Genomic DNA, 24,508 nt, shown 5'->3' with positions numbered 1-24,508 from the left:
TTGGAGGATATCGGGAGGAGTGGCGTGGAGGAGAGAGAAGTCTGTGTAAATGATTTGAGGAGACGTTCTGGGTTCTCCTTGTGCAGCTAGGTGCCGCCTCTCCAGTCCATTAGTGGTTTCTGTCAGAGTCTTGAGGGAGAGCTGTGGAGGTCTGTGCGGCTCGCAGTGTGAGGGTTGCTCATTACCATGGAGGTCTTAGAGTGTGCCTGCACTGCAGTCTAGGGCGGGCAAGCAGGCCATGCATGCAGTGCAGGTCCTCAGATAAAAATCAGGAAGCAATCTCTGTTCACTGCTAGCCGTGTGCCTGGTTCTGTGCAAGGCATTTCATAGGCATCATCCCATTTATCTGCTGGCTGGGCTGTTTCAGAGGTGGCCCGATTTCTGTGCATCCTCCTCTTTCAGTCCCATTTTCACGCATATATACACACACACACACACACACCAAACGTTATTGTCTAATATTAAAGTTTTATCCTTTAAAACACAGGTAAGACATTACTATTTTGCATAACCAGTTTTCCCTTAGATTGAAGCAGTTTTATTTACTTGCCATTCTAGCATCTCATGTCTTTTTTAAAGGATCATTTTCAGAAAAAAATTCTGAAAAGTTCCTTTTGTAAATGTTTGTTGCTAATGAATTATCTCAGTTTCTGTTTGTCTAAAAACATCTTATTCTTTCTTAATTTTAAAAGATAAGATTACTAGATTTGTGAATCTGTGTTGAGCGTATTTACACCTAGCATATTATTCTGCCTTCTGTGTTCCTACTAAGAAAGTACACATTGGTGTAGTTGTTTTTCCTTTATTAGTAACATATCTTTTTCTTCTGGCTACTTTTAAAATCCCCTTATTCTTCAGGTTCACTATAACATATTATGGTGTGAGTGGAGTTTTGCTTAATTGATTTGAGATTTTATATGTTTCTTGGATCTGAAAACTTATGTTTTTTATCAGTTCTAAAATTTATTTAGCTATTATCTGATCATGTATCACTTCTCCCCATTCTCTTTACTTAACTTCTTTTAGAAATTCAATTAAATGCAGTTTAGGCCTTATTTCCTATTTCTCTTTTGTACTTTTCATCCTTACCTGTTTTTGTGCATTCTGTGTAATTTCTTTTAGATCTTTCAGTTCACTAATTCTCATCTCACCTGTGTCTATCCTGCTCTAATTTACTCATTAAGTTATAGGGTTTCTTTTACACCTTCATTGAAGTATTCTTTACACAAACCAACTGCACATATTTAAAGTGTACTGTTTGTTAAGTTTTGACATATGTACACTTGTATATATCAATGAGCTCATCACCACAATCTTAAGTAATGAGCATTGTGTCCCCCTACCCACCACCACCTATCACTTTACAGTCCTTCTTTCCTGCCTCTTCTGTCCACCTTCCTAAATTCCCAGGTAACTACTGATATGCTTTCTGTCATTACAGATTAGTTTGCATCTTCTAGAATTTTATGCAGTAAAACCAACTCTTTAGACCACTTTAAACAAAGTTCTCAGGTTGATGTATCTTGTATAACAAAAGAGTGCGAATTTGGGCCTCAGAGGTGTGAGGGCGGACTGTAGTTTAGAATCCTCAGGGACAGCATCCCTGCTGTTTATCTTTGCACGGTGCATTATTTTCCAATTAATTCATCTTTTCACTACAAGTGTAGCCCTAGCTGGTCCTGGCTTTATCTAAGGCTCTCTGAACTAGTTTATCTTCTTATAAAGGCCTTGGTTATGTTCTCTGTCCCCCATAAGCCATTAAAACCAAAGCTCTGTGTCCCTGGGGACCTGCAGATCCTCTCAGGTGACTGCTACCATCAGTGCTTCCTTAAACACTCAAAGTTTGTGCTCCCATCTTAACTGTGGCCTCTGACAATTACATCCACCTTCTTGAAAGCTCAGTCACATATATTTTAATTTTAGTAACAGCTTTATTGAGATGTGTTCACATACTATAAAGAAAAACATGTACAGTATTTAACATGTACAGTATTGTGCAACCAAGCTCAATCATGTTTGAAAATTTTTCGAAATATTTTGTTTTTATAGCAGAAGGAATATTTTGAAGGATATTTATTCTTCCTTATTCCAGAAACAAAATTCAGTTTAATATATTCTTCAAGCTTAGGAGGAGCAATCAAGACTGTGTTTCTCTTTCCCCCCCGCCCCCCATGGTAGTTTTCAAATAAAACCCACTTCAGTCCTAAGAAGCTGCATCACAATCTCGTGGGGCTTTGTTTAAAAATTTGGATTCCTCTGATGTCCCCTCAAACCGACAGAATTAGAATTACCCTCTAGGTGTGAGGTTAGGAATCTGAAGTTTTAAAGCTCCTCTGATGATTCAAATCCTCAGCTGGTTTTATGAACCAGTACACCCCTCTATTTGGAGTAGTGTAGGGTCCTCAATGTGTATGTACCCAGATCATCAAGGGTATTGTTTTCTTCAAACAAGAAGGCTATTTTTGTAATAGTTTACATACTTCCACATTATCTGTACAGTTTTGTTAAATGAAGCATTTTTCAGATCCATTTTCCATATAGTCTTTGTCATATATTTCCTGAGAAGCTGAGTGACAGGCAAGAAAGCATCTTCTTTAGCACATCCCTTTGAACAAAATCTGAGCATCTGCTGGCCCCTCAGTGACACATAAAGTGATTTTTTGGCTATTGAAGCCATAGTCCAGAAGCCTGTGGTGCTGGCCCTCTGCAGGCCGCAGCGGCCCAGCTTTCCTGGCCATCCCTGCTCGGTGCACTTTTCTGCCTCATTCATCACGCCAGCATTACCACGGGAGGTGATTGGTCACATAGTATATTTAGCAGCAAACCTCTCTCTGACTTGCAGTGTGCAAATGTTAATTCAGCAGCTGCTGGGCCTGCAGCTGTTGCCCTTTTGGAGGCCCCAGCCTGATTTCACTTGGCTGAAGACGTCTGTATGCGAAGGGTTAGAATAGAATCTTGAGAAGCCAACCTAATGCAATGTTCAGTTCTACATTATACGCTCTGTGAAACCCACCAGGAAATGGAGGCCATTTTAATTAGGCCAGTAGACCCTGATTCTGCTTTTTTAAAGTTAAAGTTTAAATTTGAAGTAATTCACTTTAATGCCTGTCATCTCAACACAAGGGCCTCTATCATGAAGGGATTATAAAGATTTTGTATCATGGAAGTGTTGTTTAATATCATTCTGTGAACAGGTAGATTTAACAATATTAGTTTGCCTTAGTGTGTGTGTGTGTAGGGGAGTGTCTTTACCATTCTTTAATCATCCGGTATTGATCCTTTCAAGATAGTGGTGAGAAAAGCTAATTACTTTTACATCATATTAGGTTTAGGGTATTTGCAAATTTGTTTTCTCCAGCAGCTCCTGAATCATTGAGATCATTACCTCCAGGAAAGAACAGAGAAAAAATTGGTTAAATGCACTGCATTAAGTCTTCAACAAATACTTGTCAGTTGTTTACCTGTCTCTGTATTACTTGACACTGATTTCTTCCACTAGGGAGTAAAAAAAAAAACCAACAAAAATACCCTTGAAAATCCAGTTACTTTTTTTTCTCCTTTCCTCTCTGCTTTCCATTCTTTTCTCCCCCCCTTTCCTCTCTTACTCCCTTTCTTTTACTCATTTCTTTAGGTATTTATTGAGTGCCTTTTATGGAAATGTTCTAGAGACTGAGAATTTGTCATGAGTTAAAGCCTTGTCTTCATGGATTTTACTTAAGTGTAAAAAAGAGAAAAAAGAAATAGATAAAAACACAGACCAGCTATGTAGGCATTTGCAGGTCATAGGAAATATTTTGAATTTTAGCCTAAGTGTGATAGGATGCTATTGGTTGAAGAAAGAGAATGACAGGACGTGATTTATCTTTTAAAAGGCTGTGTAGAGAATAAGTTGGTAAGTGTGGGAGGTTAAGGTGAGTAGTCAGGAGGTGAGAGATATTGGTGGCTTAGCAGTGGTAGTGGTAAGAAATATATATTTACATTTCAAAAATCTAGACCCTATAAGATTTGCTGACAATTGGTTAAAACAACGAGGTCAAGAATGACACCTAGATTTTTGGCCTGAGAAAGCCAGTGAAGGTAGTGGTCATTTACTGAGATGGGAAAGACTTGGGGGGAAGCAGGTTTGGAGTGGAAGGCTGCAGAATGAAGAAGACATGTAATGTTTAGACACCTATTAGACACTCAAATGGAGATGTCACCTTTGCAGTTGGAAATACGAGTGTGGAATTACAGGCAGGAGTCAGGTAAACATACAAGTGTGGAGTCAGTAATCTGTAGATGATGATTAAGGCTGTCAGAGAGAGTGTGTGGTGAAGAGAAGAGTCTCCTGTTTAGACACTTAGGAGTCAAGAAGAGGCAGAGATCCTGCAAAGGAGCCCATGAGAGAGAGAAAAGAGTATTTTCATGAAGGTTAACTATATTAAATGCTCATGAGCAATCAGGTAAGAAGATGAGAATGAAGAATTAACTACTGGGTTTAACTATGTGGATGTTGTCATTGGTGTTAGTGGAATGATGGAAACCAAAATCTGATTTGAGAGAGATCAAGAAAGAGTGGAATTAAGGAAGTAGTCACAATTGTACCAGGTATGACTCTTCAGTTGTCTTGCTGCTGGGGGGAGCAGTGCAAACAAGTAGTAGGAAGGAGAAATGAGGGAGATGTGTGGATTTGTTTGTTTAATAAAGTTTGCCCTTTGTGAAAAAAAGGGGTTGGGCAGAGTAAATGGGCACAGATGCTGATAGCCTGGTGACTTGGTGGTGGGAGGATGAGGTTCTCTTTTGATTGCTTCTGTTTTATACTTAGAAAAATAAGACCCATTATTATAAGTCTGAGAAGACATGAAATAATGAATTTGGAGATTTATTTTGCCTAGGATTTCAGACATTTTTAGACTCTGAAATAACTGTGTAATCTCAGGAATACCAAGTAGCCAAGTGGATGTTCTATTAAAAGAAACTGGAATAGGAGTAATTCAGACTGAAAATCATTAGGTATAGCCAGTACCTTCTCTGATTTTTTCAGGGAATGTATAAAAGTTATTTGATAAATTCCAATTTTAAAAAATTAATAGCTAATATATTTCTCTGGTTCGGAATGCAAAAGGAATAAATGTAAACGGTGAAGAGTCTTCTTCCCTTGGCCTCTTACCATCTAATTCCTTTCCCTGGAGTCTGACAGTTATAACACTTTCTGTGCCTCCTTTCAGAGCAACTTTATTGATGCATTTAAAAAAAACTAAATATATGCCGTTATTTAAAAAATAACCCTACTGCAATTACATAAATCATTTTTAAACATTCCCAATATTTTTTATACTCTTTAATTTACCCAGAAATAATTTCTAAAAATAGCAAGAAAGTGCATCTGTTTTAATCCTGGGTTCATAATGATGGCAACCATGTGGCAGGAGTTGTATCTGTGAGGTTTTCCATAAGAAATGTGTATATTTAACAGGTTCTTTTTTCTTCTTTGCCTCCACAGCTGATCTGGCATCTTTAATGGATAAAACATACGAGAAAAAGTTGCCTGTTAGTTCTTTAACAATATCACGGGTAAGAAAACTTAAATATATATGTATATTCAAAGACAAAGGTGGAAGAAATCAAGAAAGGCTTTTTATATGGATGAGGTTGTATAAATAAATAATATTTTTCATAGAAAATATTTTTCCAGAGTATAGTATGTTTTTGTGGTTACTAATTGATGTTTTATGTTGAAGTAGCAAATTTTTTGACTGAAATAAAAGCTAATAAATGTATCAGACTCTGATGTCAGTGATGATTATTATGTATCTGATTTATTTTTCCAGGATATGGTATTCTGATGTATAATATCATGATTATTTTTAGCTTGATATACCCATCAGAGGAATAGTATTCACTTGTTAGTATTGGAAGTATTTTTGGTAGCTGAGAAAGTCTGTAAAAGAATGTATATTAATGTCCATGTTAAACTGCTGTGGAGCAGTGGAGGATAGAATAATATTAGGCTAGGAACCAGGAATAGTAATTGACAGTAACCATTACTGAACACCTTCTATGCCATCTATTGTACTAGTTTCTTAACATACAATACATTATCTTATATATTAATTCTTACAGAGGCCATAAGAGAGAAGCATTATTTTCTCCATTTTAATGCAAGACTCAAGTTGATAAATTTCTCAAGTTCACACAGGTCATAAGAGGAAAAATTGGGCTTCAAACTCAGTTCTCTGTGACATCAAAGTTCTTTTCCTTCAAATAATAACTGACTTTGTCTTTACCGTGAATTAACTTTGTGACATTGGGCATTGGGCCCCTCTCCTGTTCCTCATTTCCAATCTGAGGACAATAGTATTTTCCTCACAGGGCTGACGTGATGCTAAAATGAGTTTTTAGTTGTGAAAGCTCTTTGTAGAAATTAATAGCACCATAAACTCAAGGTTACTGTTAAATCTAGAAGAGGAAAAGGAAAGAAACTATCATTATTTTTAGTCTGGGTTCTTTCTTTTTGTCTCGAGATATTCTCCTTTTAGTAGGGGAAGAGTTTAACTAGGTCATAACAAGTTTTATAGACTCATAATGTTCAGATTGAAGGGTAACAGAGAGGCCATTGGTTCATGAAGGATAAAATCTCTGTTGCCATAATCCCTGATATTTGTTTAGGCAGCACTGCCAGAATTTTAAAAACATTCACATGCATTGTCTTATTGGGTCTGCAGGCCCTTGGAGGCAGGTGCCTTTATTCTATTTATGCAGATGGAGCACCTGAGTTCCAGAGGGGCTGTGCCATCTGTTTATGCCATACAGCAAGCAGTCAGGAGAGCTAGCTCTTAACTGCAGGTCCTGTGTTTACACCAGTTCATTCGCCCCTTAATGAGATTCCTAAATCCAATTCATAAGTCAGAGGCATTTTTAGAAACTCTCCCCCTTTTTATTCTCCTCTCTCTCTCATTCTGAGGTTTTAATGATATTCACATGTGTTATCTTCTACTCCATCTCTTTTGCCTCTGAGTCTCTACTTTAGGGTAGAATCTATTCTTGGAATAGCTCTTTCTGTTTCCTTATTTAGTTTAGAATTAAGGAGCGTACTCATAGATTTTTATGGTTCAAAAGGAGACTTTGTTGGTTGGCTGTTCCATAGCAGAACTTAAGTCAGAATAAGAAAAACGGTTCCAAGATTGAGTTCTCTAAATTTAGATTTTTATCTCTTGAGCATATTTTTTTAGCCAGTAGAGTCTTTAACCTTTCAGATATGTGTTCCCATGTATTTGGAGCTCAGAACATAGAAAATTTTAGAGTTTAAAGATAAAGGGAAATATCAAAGACTAGTTATAAATTAGTATAGTGTAGTATAGTATAGTATAGTATAGTATAGTATAGTATAGTATAAAGGAGGAGTGTTCTCTTGCTCTGAATAAGGTTCATATTTGATTTCCAGTTTTTCTGATCAAGTTAGTTCTCTACAAAGAAAAAGAGAAGACATGATGTATTTTTTTTATTGCATTAGCACAGAAGGGTTTCAATAAAATGAGTGTTTTGTCTATTTTAATGTCGGTGTGTGAACTAAATCCAATATATGGCATAATTTGTGTTCATTCAAAAGTTTGTATTTTTGTCTTTTAGTTTGTGGACAACATCTCATCTCGAGAAGAGATAGATCACGCAGAGTATTACCTTTACAAGTAAGTTTTCCATATTATTGGGCTATCACTTCCCTATTTCACACCTCTTTTTGACACAAAAGATGGTATGTATTATATATACTGTTCAACACCTTGCTGTTTTTATTTCTGTTTTGGAGATCTTTTCCTATCAGTAGATAGAGAGCTTTTTCATTTTTTATATCTATATGATATTCTAGACTATGATTATATTATTTAAACCACTTCCCTATTGATGGATCTTTAGATTGAGCGCTTTCTCTCTTTTTATATTATATATAACAAAAATAACCTTATACATGTGTAATTTTGCACATAATCCTCATAAGTATTTACATTTGTAATTTCAATAGCTGTTTGCAAATTGTTTCCTTGCGAGGTTTTATCAGTTTACATTCTCATCAGCAGTGTATGAGAGAGGCCTGTTTTTACAACTTGGCCACTAGGAGTATTTTTACACTTTGGGATTTTTTTTTCTTCTTAATCTGAGAGATAAAAAATTATATATTTATCTCTTCTCTTTATTTATTCACAGTGAAATATACCCTATATGCACTATTTGGCCTCTACTATTAATTAACACTATATTTAAAAGAATTTTTCTACATCACCACAGTTAACTTCATTCTTCCTCTCAGCTGTAAGCAGCTGCACTGTGAACTGTGTACAGATACACTCACACATGCGTACAAAGAAGCTTGTTCAGTGCAGCACCGGCTATAGCAGGAAAAGACCGGAATGACCTAAAGCTCACTAAATAATTGGCCAAATAAATTATGACTTATAGTTGATGTTCCACCTCTCAAATATCTGTCAGAATGGTACCTTACAACTAACTTTTTATATGTTTCCTTGTGTGGTTTTAAAAATATGATTTAGAATTTGTTCTAATTCCTGAGTTTCAAAAATAGCCTCAGATTGGAATTTAAAGTGTTTCCAGTAAGCATTACATTAGAATTCCCATTTGATCTTACTTTGTTTTGATCAAGAAAGTTTCCGTTATTTTTATCTGGGTGCATTTTTAAAAGCTTTCATGAACATGTTCTCAATTTTCTTTTACTTGCTTTTAAAAATAGTAATGTGGCTTCTTTTTTTTTTCTTTCTGAATTGGGTGAATTCTACCATCTTTTTGGTGTTTTTGTTTTAAATATAAACCTCATATAGATTAGATTCTACACTCTAAAAAAACCTTTATTTAAAATCTACGATTGCCTTTAACTATGTCCTGAGTTTAAATTTTAGGTCCTGAAATCATAATTGCAAGTGCCTTCCTACCCATCATTAAGATAAACATAAATGGCCGGATGGCATGGCTCAGTGATTGAGAGTCAACCTGTGAACCAGGAGGTCACAGTTTGATTCCTGGTCAGGGCACATACCCGGGTTGTGGGCTCTATCTCCAGTAGGGGATGTGCAGGAGGCAGCCGATCAATGACTCTCATCATTGATGTTTCCATCTCTCTATCCCTTTCCCTCTCTTCCTTCCTCTTTAAAATCAATAAAAATATATTGAAAAAGAAAAAAGTTAAATATAAATGAATGTGTGAGGACAGCAAGTTCTGTCTTCCTTTAGTGGTTCTTAGCCTATGGGGCTCCTTTGATAGTTATTTTTGCCTATGGTGAAAGGTGTATTTGGCTGGCATCTGCCCAGTTCTCATCCTTCTGCTTTGCTTATGACAAAATGTAAAAAATAGTTTCAACTTCTAAATAGAAACAATTAGAAATCCACCCCATAAAACACAGTGCCATAGTCTTAAAAGAAATATGTCTCAAATTTTCTTTTGTCCCAAAGTATGTCTGTAACACAGAACTGATTTCAATGATTCAACATCCAACTAGTGTTTACTGAGCACTTAGTGGGTGTCCAGCCTTTGCCTAAAGCGCTGGACATGCAGTGATGAATAAATGTGACCCTATTCCTCTTCTTGTACATTATAGTTTAACTGAGAAACTTGTCCTACCTTTAAGATCTTCCATGATTAAATCTTCACATGACCCCCAGTTTTATGTGGCCTGGAGTCTTACTGAAAGTTTCATAAAATCCTTATTTCCTCTTTCCATATAGGTCATACAGAAGACTTTTGTCTATCTTATATCTGACCCACTGTTTAATTTGTCATCCTTTCCTTTGCTTCATTAAAAAAAGTTCTAACTGTGACATCACTTTTTCATTTCTGTTCTTTCTCTGCCCTTCCATTTCTAAGAAAATTCCCTCTCTTTCTCAGATTATTTTTTTTTAAGAAACATTTTTATGATTTCTTAAGATGACTGTTATACGTATATGAGACTAAGTATAACTCCCTAAAGTTGTATTCAAATGTTAGATAAAGTTACAATTATGAAGTCTTGGGTTTTATCTCCATTGATTGAAATTAGGAGTATTAATCCTGAAGACACCAACGGCCTGAAGTATTTCTACCTGTTAGGTCTTCAGCATGCAATGGTTGTGATGCCACATCCATCCCTACATGGGGTGACTTTATACACCTTAGAGTCAACTTAAAAATCACAGGTCTAGGGTAATGAAATATAGAAGCACTTTCCTAATCCTTCAACTAACAGCTTTTTGCTGATCTGCCTTGAGGATCTCTCATTCCTTAGGCAGTACCATCTTGAAGGGAAGGCCCACAGCAGGACTTTTGGCTGCTACCTCTATCATTAGCTCAACTCTTCCCCTGCCTTAGCCTGTAGAGACAGGCACTGCATGCAAGGTGTAGCTGCTACATCATCTTATCTTCCAGTGATCAAGTATCCACAATGGCTGTGTAAAGAGCTTTAGAGCCAAAGAGGTTGGGAAATCTCATATGATCCATGGAGAGCTGATTGAGTCTCTGCCATTGTATATCAGGTGCACAGGAAAGCAGCTCCAAGTTTCAACAATTCAGGATACTGCTGGCAGATGCCAGCTTGTTATCCTGTCACCCCAGGACAGACATTCAGCCTTTGAATCTCCTGAAGTACACAGGTTTCAAAGTTCAGGGGCTTGAACATGTAAAGAGTCTCAGGGATCTTCTAAGGAGAGTTAGAAAGGTCATTCACTAGACAACAGGAGGGAGAATCAATATCTAATCACCCCAGTTTTGGCTGTGCTGTTCTCTGGGGGACCCACAAATCTATGATCAACTTCTGTTCTGCCACTTACAAATAAAGCATGGAAACAGACACCAAGAAAAGGGAAATGATCCTTTAAACAAAAGAATAATATGAATTAAAGATTATTAAAGCAGTTAATACCAGAAATTATGCAGGTTGATGATTATAAAAAAAAACCTGGCCTGATAATAATCTAAAGGGGAAATAAACCAAGAGTAAAGATGGTTAAAAACAGTAAAAAGGCTAAATTAAAGTAAAATAAACAAAATATAAAAGCTACACAAAAAAAGGCATGCTAAGAACTGTAACAAAATAAAGAAAACATGATTAAAATAAGAATAAAAATGTAATAAATAAACAAGATAAGAAGACCTGACCCAGGAACATTATAAAATATGTATAGATATGACTATGAGGTGGGAAATAAGGCATGTTTCTGCATAGATAAATAATAAAAAGTAAGGAAACCGAGACAAGGGATTCCATGGAGACCAGATTTTAGAGCATTTTGATCTGAGCAGAAGAAAATCAAAATTAAGGATAAGAGGAAATCCCATGTATTTCTCTTTAAAAAATATATATATATATATATATATATATATTATTGCTTTTAGAGAGGAAGAGAGAAATAGAAACATCACTGATGAGAGAGAATCATTGATTAGCTGCCTCCTGCACTAGGGATCGAGCCTGCAACCCAGGCATGTGCCCTTGGCCAGAATCAAACCTGGGATCCTTCAGTCCGCAGGCCCACTCTCTATCCATTGAGCCAAACCAATCAGGGCTCCCATATATTTCTTATTGTTGGTTTTCTAAGAACCATGATCTTAGCTTTTTCTCCACAAAAATCCCCTTTTGGGATCTGTCAGCTTGAGGTCAATATTATTTTATATTGACGTTATCTAGAGTTTTCCTTCATCATTTGTGGAGAGCATCACTTTCCTGGGCCACCCAGTCAGTAGTTCAGAGCTTAGCATCTACAAAGTCCATGTGTACTGCCCCATGCAGACAGGTGAGCCCAAAGGCAGGCTCTGTGTCTCCCTTTTCAGGAGATAAAACTGCGTGTCATCAGTAAAATGTAGCATCAATAAAAGCCATTATGCTCATGGTACTAACAAGCTTTAACAAATCCTGTAAGAGTATTTGATTATTGCATTAAGAGAATGCAAACTCAAGCCATAAAAATTCCTTCTTTTCTTGTGGTATCCTTCTCTCCACTGAGAATGCTTGCAAATTACATTTTTAAAGGCTTATTTAGACTTTCAAATCATTTTGGGGCATGGCAGTTTAGAGATGCATGAAATTAAATGTGTTCCTCCTCTTACTATCAGAGCATCTATAATCAGGACCCATCATTTCATCTGCAACATAATGGCAATTTCTGAAGGATCAGTGATAGGAATCTCTAACGTATATAACATTCTATTTTAAGGATGTAACTTTTTTTTTTTAAATAACCTTTTGATTTTTAGCTGAATTAATTATCATGCAATAAGAAAAGATGGTTGCCGAGCTCCATGAGAAGGTCTGTTTTTCTCAGAATACAGCTCTGTGTTGTCATGGAGAGTGGCACGCCACCCATTAATGAGAGGAAGTCAGGGTTGTGTTGCAGGATGTGTTGCTGCCAATACATTCATCTACACTATACTTGGGTCTCAGGCATCTTTCATCAGTTACTTAACTGACCTGGCAGATATAAGGCATCCCTGGTTGGGGACGGATGGCAGGTCAGGAACAGCTGGGGTGAAGCAGATGGCAGCCTGCATGTCTCCAGGTCCTGGTTGGCAGCCAGCCTAAAAAGGAAGGACCAAAATAGCTTTGTTTTTCAATAAGCAAAAATATTCTGATGCTTCCTTAGAAGGCACGTGTACCACCCCGGGCCTATGTTATAAGAACCCACGTCTGATTGGGTTTTGGATTTGTTGAAGGGATTTGTTGGGACGGAACAACATTCATGAGTTTAAGCAGTAGTAATTTTCCTGTGAGGAGTCAGAGATTGTGTGTTATAGCAATAAAAGGAAATTAAATTTTTTTCAATTATCATATTGCCAGGGCTCATTATGTTTGAACATTATTAAGAAAAGCATAAGAGCCGGGGGGAGGTAAATGACTCTTGGAGCATTTTTTAGAAACTTTAATATTGCCAAGTGCTTTATTTAGTGCTTAGTTGCTAATCCTTGGGCCTAGGAGAGGTTCTTATTGTTTTTAAAAAAAGATATTTTATTGATTTTTTACAGAGAGGAAGGGGGAGGGATAGAGAGTTAGAAACATCGATGAGAGAGAATCATCGATCAGCTGCCTCCTGCACACTCCCCCCGGGGATGTGCTTGCAACCAAGGTACATGCCCTTGACCGGAATGGAACCCGGGACCGTTCAGTCCGCAGGCTGACGCTCTATCCACTGAGCTAAACCGGTTTCGGCAGAGGTTCTTATTGTTAATGTGCATTAGAGAATAGCTGAATGTCGGGTATTGCCCATGCCTTGTCAAAGATTCCTTGGAGCTTCGTGATGGGAGTTAGGATGGGAACCCTCAGCCTCTAAGCCTTTAGACTTTGTACTTCTCTCCCCACTGGTCTCATTTCATCCTGGAGCCTGGCCATGGAGGCCATGGAGGGGAGAAGGGGTAACCTTCAAGGGTATTCTCCTGGCTTTAGTTCTCAGATTCTGCCTAACTTTCCCAGAGTGACCTCCTCCCGCCTTAGATCAGTTGTCGGTAAACTCATTAGTCAACAGAGCCAAATATCAACAGTACAATGATTGAAATTTCTTTTGAGAGCCAAAGTTTTTAAACTTAAACTTCTTCTAATGCCACTTCTTCAAAATACCATGGTATTTTGTGGAAGAGCCACACTCAAGGGGCTAAAGAGCCGCATGTGGCTTTTGAGCCGCAGTTTGCTGACCACTGCCTTAGATAGTTACTCTCTTTTATTTCTCCACTGTGATGAGTGAGTCCCCTGAAGGTTCTTCTAGGAGTTCATAGCAGTCCATGCTGCTAGAAACATCTGTGTACAAGTAGGGACATACGTTTTTATTGGGGTGAAGGGTAAATATCTAGGAGTGAAATGGCTAAAGTGGTTGTACTACTTTATAATCCCAACAACAGTTCCAATTCCTCCACATTTTTGCCAACACATTTAGCCATGCTAATAGAGTTTAGTGGTATCTCATTGTGATTTTAATTTCATTTGCCTAATGACTGAAAATGTTAAGCATTTTTTCATATGCTTGTCTGTCATCCATATATCTCCATTGCTGAAGTATCTGTACAAATCATTTGCCTTTTTTTAGTTGTTGAGTGCTTGTTTTCTTATAGAGTTTTGGTAATTCTTTTTCTTATAATCATGTATTTTTTTATTCAGTTTACTGTTTTTCAAAGCATTTTTTATTTTTTATGGAAGTACAGTTTTTCAATTTTTTTTTATGGACTGTGCTTCTGATGTCAACAAAGAAGTTTTTGCCTAACCAACCACCACAAGGATTTTTCTCCTGTATTTTGTTTTAGAAGTGTCATAGATTTAGGTTTCACAGTTCAAACTATCACTAACAGAAATAATGACGGGTTGAATATAAAATATAGAAAACAGGAGGTTCAAAAATGAACTGAAAATTGAACCTCAGTTAATGAGAAAATGGCTAGTCCATTGATAGAAGTAATGAATTGAAAGTAGATTTAGAAGACAGAAAGAGGGTGGGTTTTTTAAAATTTTATTTTCATTATACATATACAGGGTTATTTCTTTTTTTGTTTTTAATTATTTTCTTTTTATTAAATTTAGTGGGGTGACATTGGTTAATAAGATCACATAGGTTTCAAGTATCCATTTCTGTACCTGATCTGTGTATTGTATTGTGTGCCTACTACCCAAAAGTCAAGTCACCTTTTATCACCATATATTTGGCCCCCTTTATGCTTTATAATACCCCTACCACCTTCCTTCTGGTAACTACCATATTGTTGTCTGTGTCTGTGAGCTTCAGTTTTATATCCCACATATGAGTGAAATCATATGGTTCTTAGATTTTTCTGACTGACTTATTTTGCTTAGCATAATATCCAAACTACCACCTCACACCTGTTAGGATGGCTATTATCAACATACAGGTTTATTTCTAAGTTTGCTGCCTCACTGACCACATTTGAACTGTTTGAGAGGAACTGGCCACAGACCTTCGGAGAAAGAATAGCTGCCAAAACATGGCTGTATTAGAGTCTTCTTGCTGTCTTGCCCTGACTGGGAAATTTAGACTAGGTGGTCCCTGAAGTTCTACTGACTTTGAGAATCTGTGAAATTGAGACCTGGTAAGACAGCAGTTTTCTTAGAGCCTTGGGACAAGTGCAAGCTTCATCAGGATGAAGGTCTGGCTTCCAGTTCAGAGGCTGATCAGCTAGGCTTATCAGTGTATCACTCTGCCAATCCTTTTCCTAAGGCAATCTAGTTAATAAACCAGATGATGTAGACTCAGTGAAGACTGAAATACCTCACAACAAAGTGACATAAAATTAATTAAACTCAGAAAAAACCTTGCACACCCAGAGATTCAACATTAAAATACAAAGTCATTCAAATTTGGATGGGAGGACAGAATCGGGTAACCTGGATTTGGGGACCATTTGATTTCCCACTTTGATCTGTGATCTGTAACCTGGAACCAGTTTAATTAACTCTCTGGACATAGTTTCCTTAGATGAGCCAATGATCTTGGATGCCTCCCAGGGCGCCTTAAGTATCTATAATACTGTGTTTCTCAATCTCTGATACAGAAGCTAGACTTTGAAAGCATGAGTTTCAGGACTTTGTTTAGTTTCTCACTAAGAAGTTTATGGATGTAAATCAGTAGAATTAAAGTTTCAGCCACATTAACTATGAATATCAAAAGAAAAACGAATAGATATTACCAGTCTTGGGACTTAAAAAGATTTGAGAGCTTACGTAGATCCATTTTAAAACTGCAGAACCCTTTAAAACACTGCTCCAGTTTCATATAAAAAGATATAACCCAAGTTGCTTTTTCCACAGTATAGAATCCTTCGATTCAGAATTCCTGTAACTGGCTGTTTCTCTTCCTGTGAAATCTTAATAAAGGTGCCAGGAATTACAGCTGTACGGCAGAGAGAAAGGCCTGACTGAGTATATTGCCTTATATTTATAAAAGAGACTTCAGTAGGGTTTTGCATGTAAGGCTGTTCGATTTAAAGATAATTAAGAGACCTTTTCAGGAGCTGTGCAATATTTAGGGGAGAGTTGAGTAGATAAACAGAAACTTCAAGAAGAGATTTGTGGAAACAGAAGCTTCCGTTGTTTGCATCATCAGTTTTGAGGCCACTGGCAAGTAAATTCCAGATTATTTCCAGATGCTGTGTGTCTAGGCAAGAGGACAGTTGGTGTGAATTCTCTTTGTGGTCCTGGCAGCTATCTTTTCCAAGATAGATTTTCAGTTATGTTTGTTTTTACCAGACAGATTTGATATTTTTGAGGTCTATTCTGTTCTTTTTCATAGTAATGCTGGTTTTAAGACAAATGGGATCACCAGTTACATAGCTAGTAACGAGCAAGACTGAAACTTAAAACCAGGTCTTCCAACTCCAGGCCATTACAGCACTTGTTTATTACCCATTGGCTGTTACATAGCTCAGTGACAGATGCTACCAAGAGGTGAAACTCAAATTGTTCATTAGTCTTCATTGATAAAAGCCTAGGAAGAATTTTAAGAACATGGAAATTATTTGTTAAAATAATAACTTTGTGGGTCTCGTACATATGGATTATTATAGTTTTCCATTTGCTGACTTAATAGCCGGTAACAACAGTTAACATGTATGGCACATGCCTTCAGACTCCAGCTAGAATGGACTACTGTTCTCTGAATGTGTCCATGCTCTTTCCTCCCCACCCTCCAATCTTCTAATAAAGTGCAACCTGTCTTGTAAGGCCTGTCCCAAATTCTGCTACATCCATAAACTTGCCCTGACTTTCACTATTTGGATATGCTCTCTGACCCTCTTCTATAGAATTTTCTTTGATCTATTCAGGGGTGCCTTGTTTTTGTTTTTTGTTTGTTTGTTTTTTACTAATTAAAAAGTAGGTGGTGTTTTTACTTTTATTTGATAAGCAGTATATTATAATAGATAAAAGCATGGATAATAGAGTCAGCCTACCTAGATTTGAATCCTAGATTCGCCATCTATTAGCTGTATGGTTTAGTTACTTACATTCTCTGTCCCTCAGTTTGCTCATTTATAAATTGGGGATCAAAACTGTGCCTATGCTTTAGGTTAGTTATGCAACTTAAAAAAAATTAATACTTAAAAAAAGGCCCTTAGAACAGTCTTCGGTCAAAGATGGTCAATGCTCAAGATATTTTAGCTTTAATGTTGGCTGTAATAGATGTAAAATCTTGAAGAACAAGGACTATCCCTTCCCCACATTTCTCTCTTTAGGGAAAATGTTCCAGTTTTGGTTTCTAAGACTAATAGTCCCCAATTGTCTCCACCACCCTCACCACAAGGGTATCCAGGTACAAAGCTTATCAGGACTCAGAGATGGGAAAATAGATGTTTATGAGCACTAATATATTAGCTACCAGATGAAAAGGATGTCACATTTTGGAAGGAGCTGCCTGGCCCTAAAAGACAATTAATTGAAGGTCTCATGTATGCACATATTCCTAAATTTGCAGCTGCCAAAAACCAGAAGGGGGCAGCAGAAAGTCATCTGTGGAGAAAGGAAGAAACAGAAAGAAAGTGCTTTCCAGTTAGGAAAACGTACAATTAAACTGATCTCTCTCTCTCTCTCTCTCTCTCTCTCTCTCTCGCTCGCTCGCTCGCTCTCCCTCCCTCCCTCCCTCCCTCCCTCCCTCCCTCCCTCCCTCCCTCCCTCTTTTTAACTTGACATGTTTATTAATTAAACTATCACTTAAGTAAATAAAAAAGTGAATAGAAAATAAACATTTAAAAACTCCTTTTTTTTTTTTTTTTACAACTATGTATACTTTTTACTTTTACATTCAGTCTTTCCTAGAGAGCTTTCAGCATTATTTTTTTAACTCTTAAAAGTTATTTTCTTTCATCCCTGTCACAGGAAGTTAACACTGATGGACTTCAGACACATTTCCTCCCCCCTTTACTGATCTCCAGTACGATGTTATTGAATCAGTAATAAAACACAGATTAGATACAAAAAGAGAGGTCTGTTCTGAGGAGTGGGAGCATGACAGGAAAACATTTAAACTGTTGAAATAGAAATTGAGGGACTGCTTCTAGTGATTTTTAGCTCTGATATCTAAAGTGCACAAGAACAGGTCAGAATAGCTAAAGATGTTTAATGTTATCACCATTCCCCATTGTTCATTTTATTTTATTGGTTTATTCCCAACTGTAGAAATTGAGTAAGAGTTTCTATTTATGTGCCCTACTGTTTTATGGCCCTGCAGGATAGGCTAAAATAATACAGATTTCCCCATATTTTAAAAATTATTTTTTTGCTCAGTCAGAGTTATTCAGTGGTTGAACATCAACCTAGGAGGTCACAATTCGATTCCTGGTCAGGGCACATGCCTAGGATCCTTAGGACGAGGTGTGCAGGAGGCAGCCGATCAATTATTCTCTCTCATCATTGATGTTTCTATCTCTCTCTCCCTCTCCCTTCCTGTCTGAAATAAATAAAAATATATGTATAAAAATTAGAAAAGAATAAAAATTATTTTTGCTTATGAAAAAGTTAACTATATGCTTTCACCGCCCCCCCAACTTATAAAGAAAACATCGCTCACTTTTAGTGTTTTCCTGCCAGCTTTTTTACTACATATTTCCATTTTGTTTGTTTTAAACTATTTGATACTAACTCTCAGATTTCATCTATAAATTCAATGCAATTCCAACCCAAATCTCAGCAGAACTTTTTGTGGGATCATTGTAAAATTCAAATGAAAGAGTAAATAGCCAAGAATAACTAAGTCAGTTTTAAGAAGACTAAGATAAAGTGAGTGGTTTACCAGATAGATAATAAGACTTAGAAAGCTATAATAAATAGAATGAGATGTTGGCTTAGACAAACAGCCTAGTGAAATAGAACAGAGAGAGCCCAGAAATAAATTTATATGGAAACTTAGTTGTTTTACATAGTAACAAAGGAGGAAAGAATAGATTAATTAATAAATGGTACATGGGCAATTAATTTTTTATACATATATGGAAAAAAATTAATTCTTACTTCAAAACACACAGGCATTTGCACATTTTTAAAAGTAGATTAAAAACTTACATGGAAAAAGTAAAGCCTAAAAGTTCTGGAAAGAAATATAGGAGAATAATTATATTTGTACTAGATGCCTGGTGCATGAATTCATGCACAGGTGAGGGCTGGCCACCTTGAAGAACAGACTGACATATGAAGTGAAGTGAGGATGGGCCTATTGTTCTACTCAGTATTCCACTCTTAGATACTTTAAAAAAAACAACTCTGGCATGTATAAGGATTAAGTTATAAGATACTCATTGTAGCATTGTACATAATACAAGTAGTAAAAACAGAAGCACCTACAAATGTTCAACAGGCAAATAGACAGTGTGATGGTCTCATACAATGGAGTACGAGAAAGAATGAGCAAACTAAAGCTATACATACCAGCACAGTTATTTCAAAAACACAATGCATAAAATAAAGCATGAAGAAGAATCATTGTACAATATGATACCATTTATGTAGTTCAAAAATATGTAAAGTTTATGTTTATAGGGATATGTGTATAATGTGTGAAAACATGCCCAATAAATAAACAAAAAAATCAGGATATTATTTACCTGTGAAAAGCAGTGAGAATAGGAATAGGATCAAGGTATACATATATATGGGTGGGAGGGCTTTAACTATCTATAATGTTTTGTTTTGTCTAAAAAGAAAGTCTGAAGTATGTGTGACATTAGAATTTGATGAAGGTGGGTAGTTAGGTACTTTCCTGAATGTTTAAATTCTTTATAATGTTTTCATCTCTTTTCCCATGACCCAGAAAAAATATCCATTTTTTACATTTGTTAACATACTTATGTGAACAGATTTGAAGCTAATTCCTTCTCACTTCCTCCTTGAAAAATTCCAAGGTAGGACTGGCCTGGTGGCAGTCAAAGTTCACTTTGTCAAGAAAGCTAAGGTAGTGTGTTTGGGCAAGGTTGGGCCAGATAACTGCCCCTTTCAAAGTCTCAGGCCTGAATGACTGCTTTCTGTATGCCACCATTTACACAGTAAAAAGTGTTCTTAGCTCATAGGCTGTCAAAAACAGGCTTAGCCCGTCAGACCTCTTGTTTGCCAACACGTGATCTTTATCCTCACCTACTTTTCTCTTAACATTTTTGGAGGGGAAAATCCCAGTGTATCTTTTCATTCATCCTTATTGATTTGTTTTAAAGAAGAAAAAGACAAAGACTGAAGCTTCAACTCCTAAGCTATCTGATTTTGCAACTTGTAGCTTAAGGAGGAACAATAAGTTGGATGGCTATTTTGTATCTCACGATGAGCATGAAGTATAATTATCATCAGCCTTGTAACAAATGCCTGGTACCAGCAGATGACTGGCATGTGTTTCCTTTTCACACTAGTTTTGGAATAAGAAAGATGGCCTTGTTAACTGATAATTTGACTTTTCATTTAGGCATCTCTCTTACATAACTACTATAAAATAATTAAAGTCAGAACATTTAACTATAATACAATAATCTAATACACAGTCCATATTCAGTAAGGCACTTCTTTAAGTGGAAATACAAATGGCTGTTCACACTGACTCCCTGCCTTCAGGAATGCTTAATCAGATGGGGGTGAGAGTGAATAAAGCTCTCAAAAGTCCAGTTGGCCATCCATCAGTGGGAATGACATTGTGGGTGATCAAGATAAAGGTCAAACAATGATAATTATTTGTATCTATACAAAGTACATTGTCATCTCATTTTGTTAACCATCCTGCAAAACTGAAAGAACAGATACTGTTTTGCCCTCTTTTGTAGATAAAGTAAGCCAGAGAGGAAGCTTTTCCAAGACCAAACAGCTAGTGTTAGCAGAGGGCCTTGATCCTAGCCTGAAAAGATGCATTTTTCCATATCACCCAATCTCATAAATCATTATTGTCAGCTCTACAAACATCCAGGTCGGTTACATTTAAATCATCATGACATTGTGGTGATATTTTCATCCTCAACATATATGCTCATATTTCTGGTATGTTCATATCACCTTCTCTTAATGGTACCAAAACACTGTACTTCCTGTTCAGAAACACGCTGTAAAGAAAATATCTTTTTAAGGACAAAGGCACAAATTGCCTAGTATTTATTTTGATTTGTTAGTAGAGGTCTGTAAGCCTCTGGGCTTTTAGAAGATTGAAATATAATGATTTTGAAAGTAAGGTTATATTGTGATATAGTCCTATGGTAAATTAAATTTGTCATATGTATTATATGATTCCAAATTTTTGTTACATTTTAAGGAGTTGACTTTTAGATTATTTTTTAGGGTGATCTTTCCCTGTCATAGACACAAAGTTATTTTCCAATTCTGGATACAATACAGATTTGAAACCAAGTAGGAAAACTTCTGAGACTGATTTTTGTGCCCATGTTTATTGAGGTTGGGAGTCACTGTGCAGTTTTTAATGTCTTTAGATTATTTTTTTCTTTCTCTCCCTATTTTCATTTCTAAGTATTACCTTTCTTTGCAGATAGTCATCATTTGGACTGTTTTGTTAGCTCTTTTTGGCTAAGTATCTTGTAGTGATTCACAGAGTTCACCTGGATATTTATTTAGAAAGTAATATCTGAGCACACATTTTTATTTTTTAAAGATCTTATTACTGCATGACAGTACAGATTCTTTTTCAGTTGTTTTGATATCTACATATTTGGCAGCAGTAAATTTGATTTTGAATGAAGACATTTGACTTTGGATAAAAAGTATTTCTGGAGAATCACCAATCTAAGGTGAACTTTTCAAGGATAATGATTATATCTTATTTGATTTTGTATTCCCAGCACTTAGCCATGCCAGGAACATAGCTGAGCCTCAATAAATCTTTGTTGAATGAATGATAGAAAAAAAAAAATCTGTAAGCAAATTAATACCAATAAAATCCTTAGTGCATACACATTGTCTTTTTCTGCTCATACATTATATGAACTCATTTTTTAAGGCAGTTTCAAATAAAGCAGAAAATCAGTCTAAGGAAGAGTGGTTGGCAATAAGCCATGGACTGGAATTAGATATTTCATGTGGTTCTCTACCAAAGTGATTACAGTTTGACACTGATCAGGCCACTTAGCCTTGCTGATATTAGTTTTCTCATCTTTAAAATAAAGATAGAAGCTGTGTAAGAATCACTGAGCTCATGCATGAGAAAAGCTCTGGCAAAGTTAAAATATTCTATACCTATAAAAGGGCACTGCTCCGATGGCTTTCCCTCAAACCCTGAGCCCCACTTTGGGGAGGCTTCACGGCCCTATTGCCGTAAAAATAAACATGTGTTCTACTTTGTGGAAAGGTTCATGGACCTAATGTAACACATAGCACATTTTGGTCCTTCTGTATTTCTGCTTCTCCTATAGTTCAATAGCATTCCCCTTGTCATTTCTCTGTCTGTGGTTAGGAACTGAGTCAACAGCAGATACATAGAGTGTGAAAAGCACACAGTGCCACCTTGGGGACTTCGCTTACATTCAGATTCATGCCTTGGCAAGTTTGCTGTTGAGCTCCTTTACTGAATTGGGGCAGTGGTGTGTGCCCTCCATGGAGCCATCATTGCGGGAAGTTGATACAGACACCCACTTCCATGGCACATTAGGAGTGGGTCACACAGGAAGGTGTGGGTCTCAGAAGTAGGAGGAGGCTGTGTGGATATCTGATTTTCTAGACCCGATGTCTTTCAATTCTATGAGAATAAAGGAACTGCTGCATAGGCAGATAGATATATGTTCTCTTCCAGATTGCCACCTCTTTCTTCATGACTTACTTTTAATATCCCAGTAACTTTGGTTCATCTTTTTATCTTTTCACTAGGGCCTATTATTTCTCCCTCCACATTGTTATATCTCCCCCTTCTCCTAGGTCAAGCTCTATCCTGTTTTCTATTTTTGTTTCTTGTATCCATATTCACATTTGTTTATAGCAACCCTTCAAAAAGGAGGAAATATCATTAACAAATTTCAAATCAACATCCTCTTTTATTTCAAACGTCTAATCATTAGGTCTTATTTTAATGTTGTAGACCTACTTGAAGTCATAGGCTTGGTTTTCATAACATACCCACGCTCCTATTTCAATCAAGACGCTAGATATTGCTTGTGTTTTACATGTTATATTCATGGCTCATTAGATTTACAATTCCAGTTGTAAAACAGAGATGTGAACACCATCATTCACTTGTTTTATAACTCTGTGAGACATCTGTCCAACTAAACTTCCTTTACTGAGGTGAAAAGGCTGTGTGACTCATGTGTTCTGACAGTTATCAGTAGGTCCACTAGCATTTACTACATTTGAAATTAGAGGAGCAATAAAATGATTATCCAGTCTCCCCATTCCCTAAGGCTCAGCGCTGTTCTTCATGCCACATATTTCAAGGATAGCCCAGACTGTTGATATAATTTGGGTCCGACCTAATTTTCCAGCCAGATATCATCAATCCCTAACATAAACCTTACATTTATGGAGTTTATCTTTTCTGACTCATTCAGTTTTGCTCAACAGATATTGATTGTATTTCCTCTACAAAGTGGGTCCTGTTCTCGGCCCTGAGGACTTATTTCTTTTCTATAAAAAAATCTGCCAAATCCTAAGTGCCTAGAATCCATGATGCCATCTCAGATCCCTCTAGCCAGCAGTAACCCCCTGACTTGCACACAGGTAGCACTTAGTTTGCATGACACAGGTTACAGTGGTCCCAATTGGCCTAGCTTTGTGTTATTATCAGTTTGAGAGATGATCTGTGTTTTGAGTAAACCTTGTCTCAAATAAAAATGAGTTATAGCCGAAACCGGTTTGGCTCAATGGATAGAGCGTCGGCTTGGGGACTGAAGGGTCCCAGGTTCGATTCTGGTCAAGGGCATGTACCTTGGTTGCGGGCATATCCCCAGTAGGGGGTGTGCAAGAGGCAGCTGATCGATGACTCTCTCTCATTGATGTTTCTAACTCTCTGTCTCTCTCCCTTCCTCTCTGTACAAAATCAATAAAATATATTTTTTAAAAATGAATTATAAACTATCCAATATAATAAAAGCATAATATACAAATTGATCAAACAGCAGAATGACTAGTCAGTGGGGGGCAGGGCCAGCAAGCAGGCGGCGCCCGGCCAGCCAAGGCGTATGCCAGCAAGCAGAGGGAGTGGACGGTGATTGGGGAGGGGGGCAGTGGCAATCATTGGCAGTAGGGGAGCACTCGGGGCGGGGGGGGGGGGGGGCCGAGGGCGGGGGAGAGACAGCCTCACGCAGGCCCGTGCCATCCCCTGATCAGCCCACCCGGTCGCCTCCCACAGAGGGAAGCCTGATCGGCTTAGGCCCACTCCTCACAGGAAGTGGGCCTCAGCCATCAGTCAAACATCCCTTGAGGGCTTCCAGAGGGTGCAGGCTGGGCTGAGGGACTTCCTGAGTGCATGCATTTTTATGTACCAGGCCTCTAGTCAATAATAGAAAGATAAACATTCAATAGGAAAAAATTAAAAAGGGCAATTTTAGAAACAAGGAAGTAAAATAGACTGTAAACATGAAAAGATGTTTAGCTTTATCACT

The 24,508-nt window shown here is 37.2% G+C and overlaps 1 protein-coding gene across 1 annotated transcript in view; it reads left to right on the top strand.

Moving 5' to 3' along the window:
* Nucleotides 1-24,508, top strand: part of MRPS27 (mitochondrial ribosomal protein S27) — a 69,993-nt gene that overhangs the window by 8,032 nt on the left and 37,453 nt on the right. Inside the window, exons 3-4 of the mRNA XM_084880925.1 lie at nt 5,483-5,553; nt 7,609-7,667. Coding sequence (XP_084737051.1) covers nt 5,483-5,553; nt 7,609-7,667 — 130 coding nt within the window. The remainder of the gene's footprint in view (nt 1-5,482; nt 5,554-7,608; nt 7,668-24,508) is intronic.

The sequence above is a fragment of the Pipistrellus hanaki genome (assembly GCF_964339955.1).
Source record: "Pipistrellus hanaki genome assembly, chromosome: 4".
NCBI classification, from domain to species: Eukaryota; Metazoa; Chordata; class Mammalia; order Chiroptera; family Vespertilionidae; genus Pipistrellus; species Pipistrellus hanaki.
Note: the sequence above shows the minus strand (reverse complement) of the source record. Positions and strands in the feature narration are given on the sequence as shown.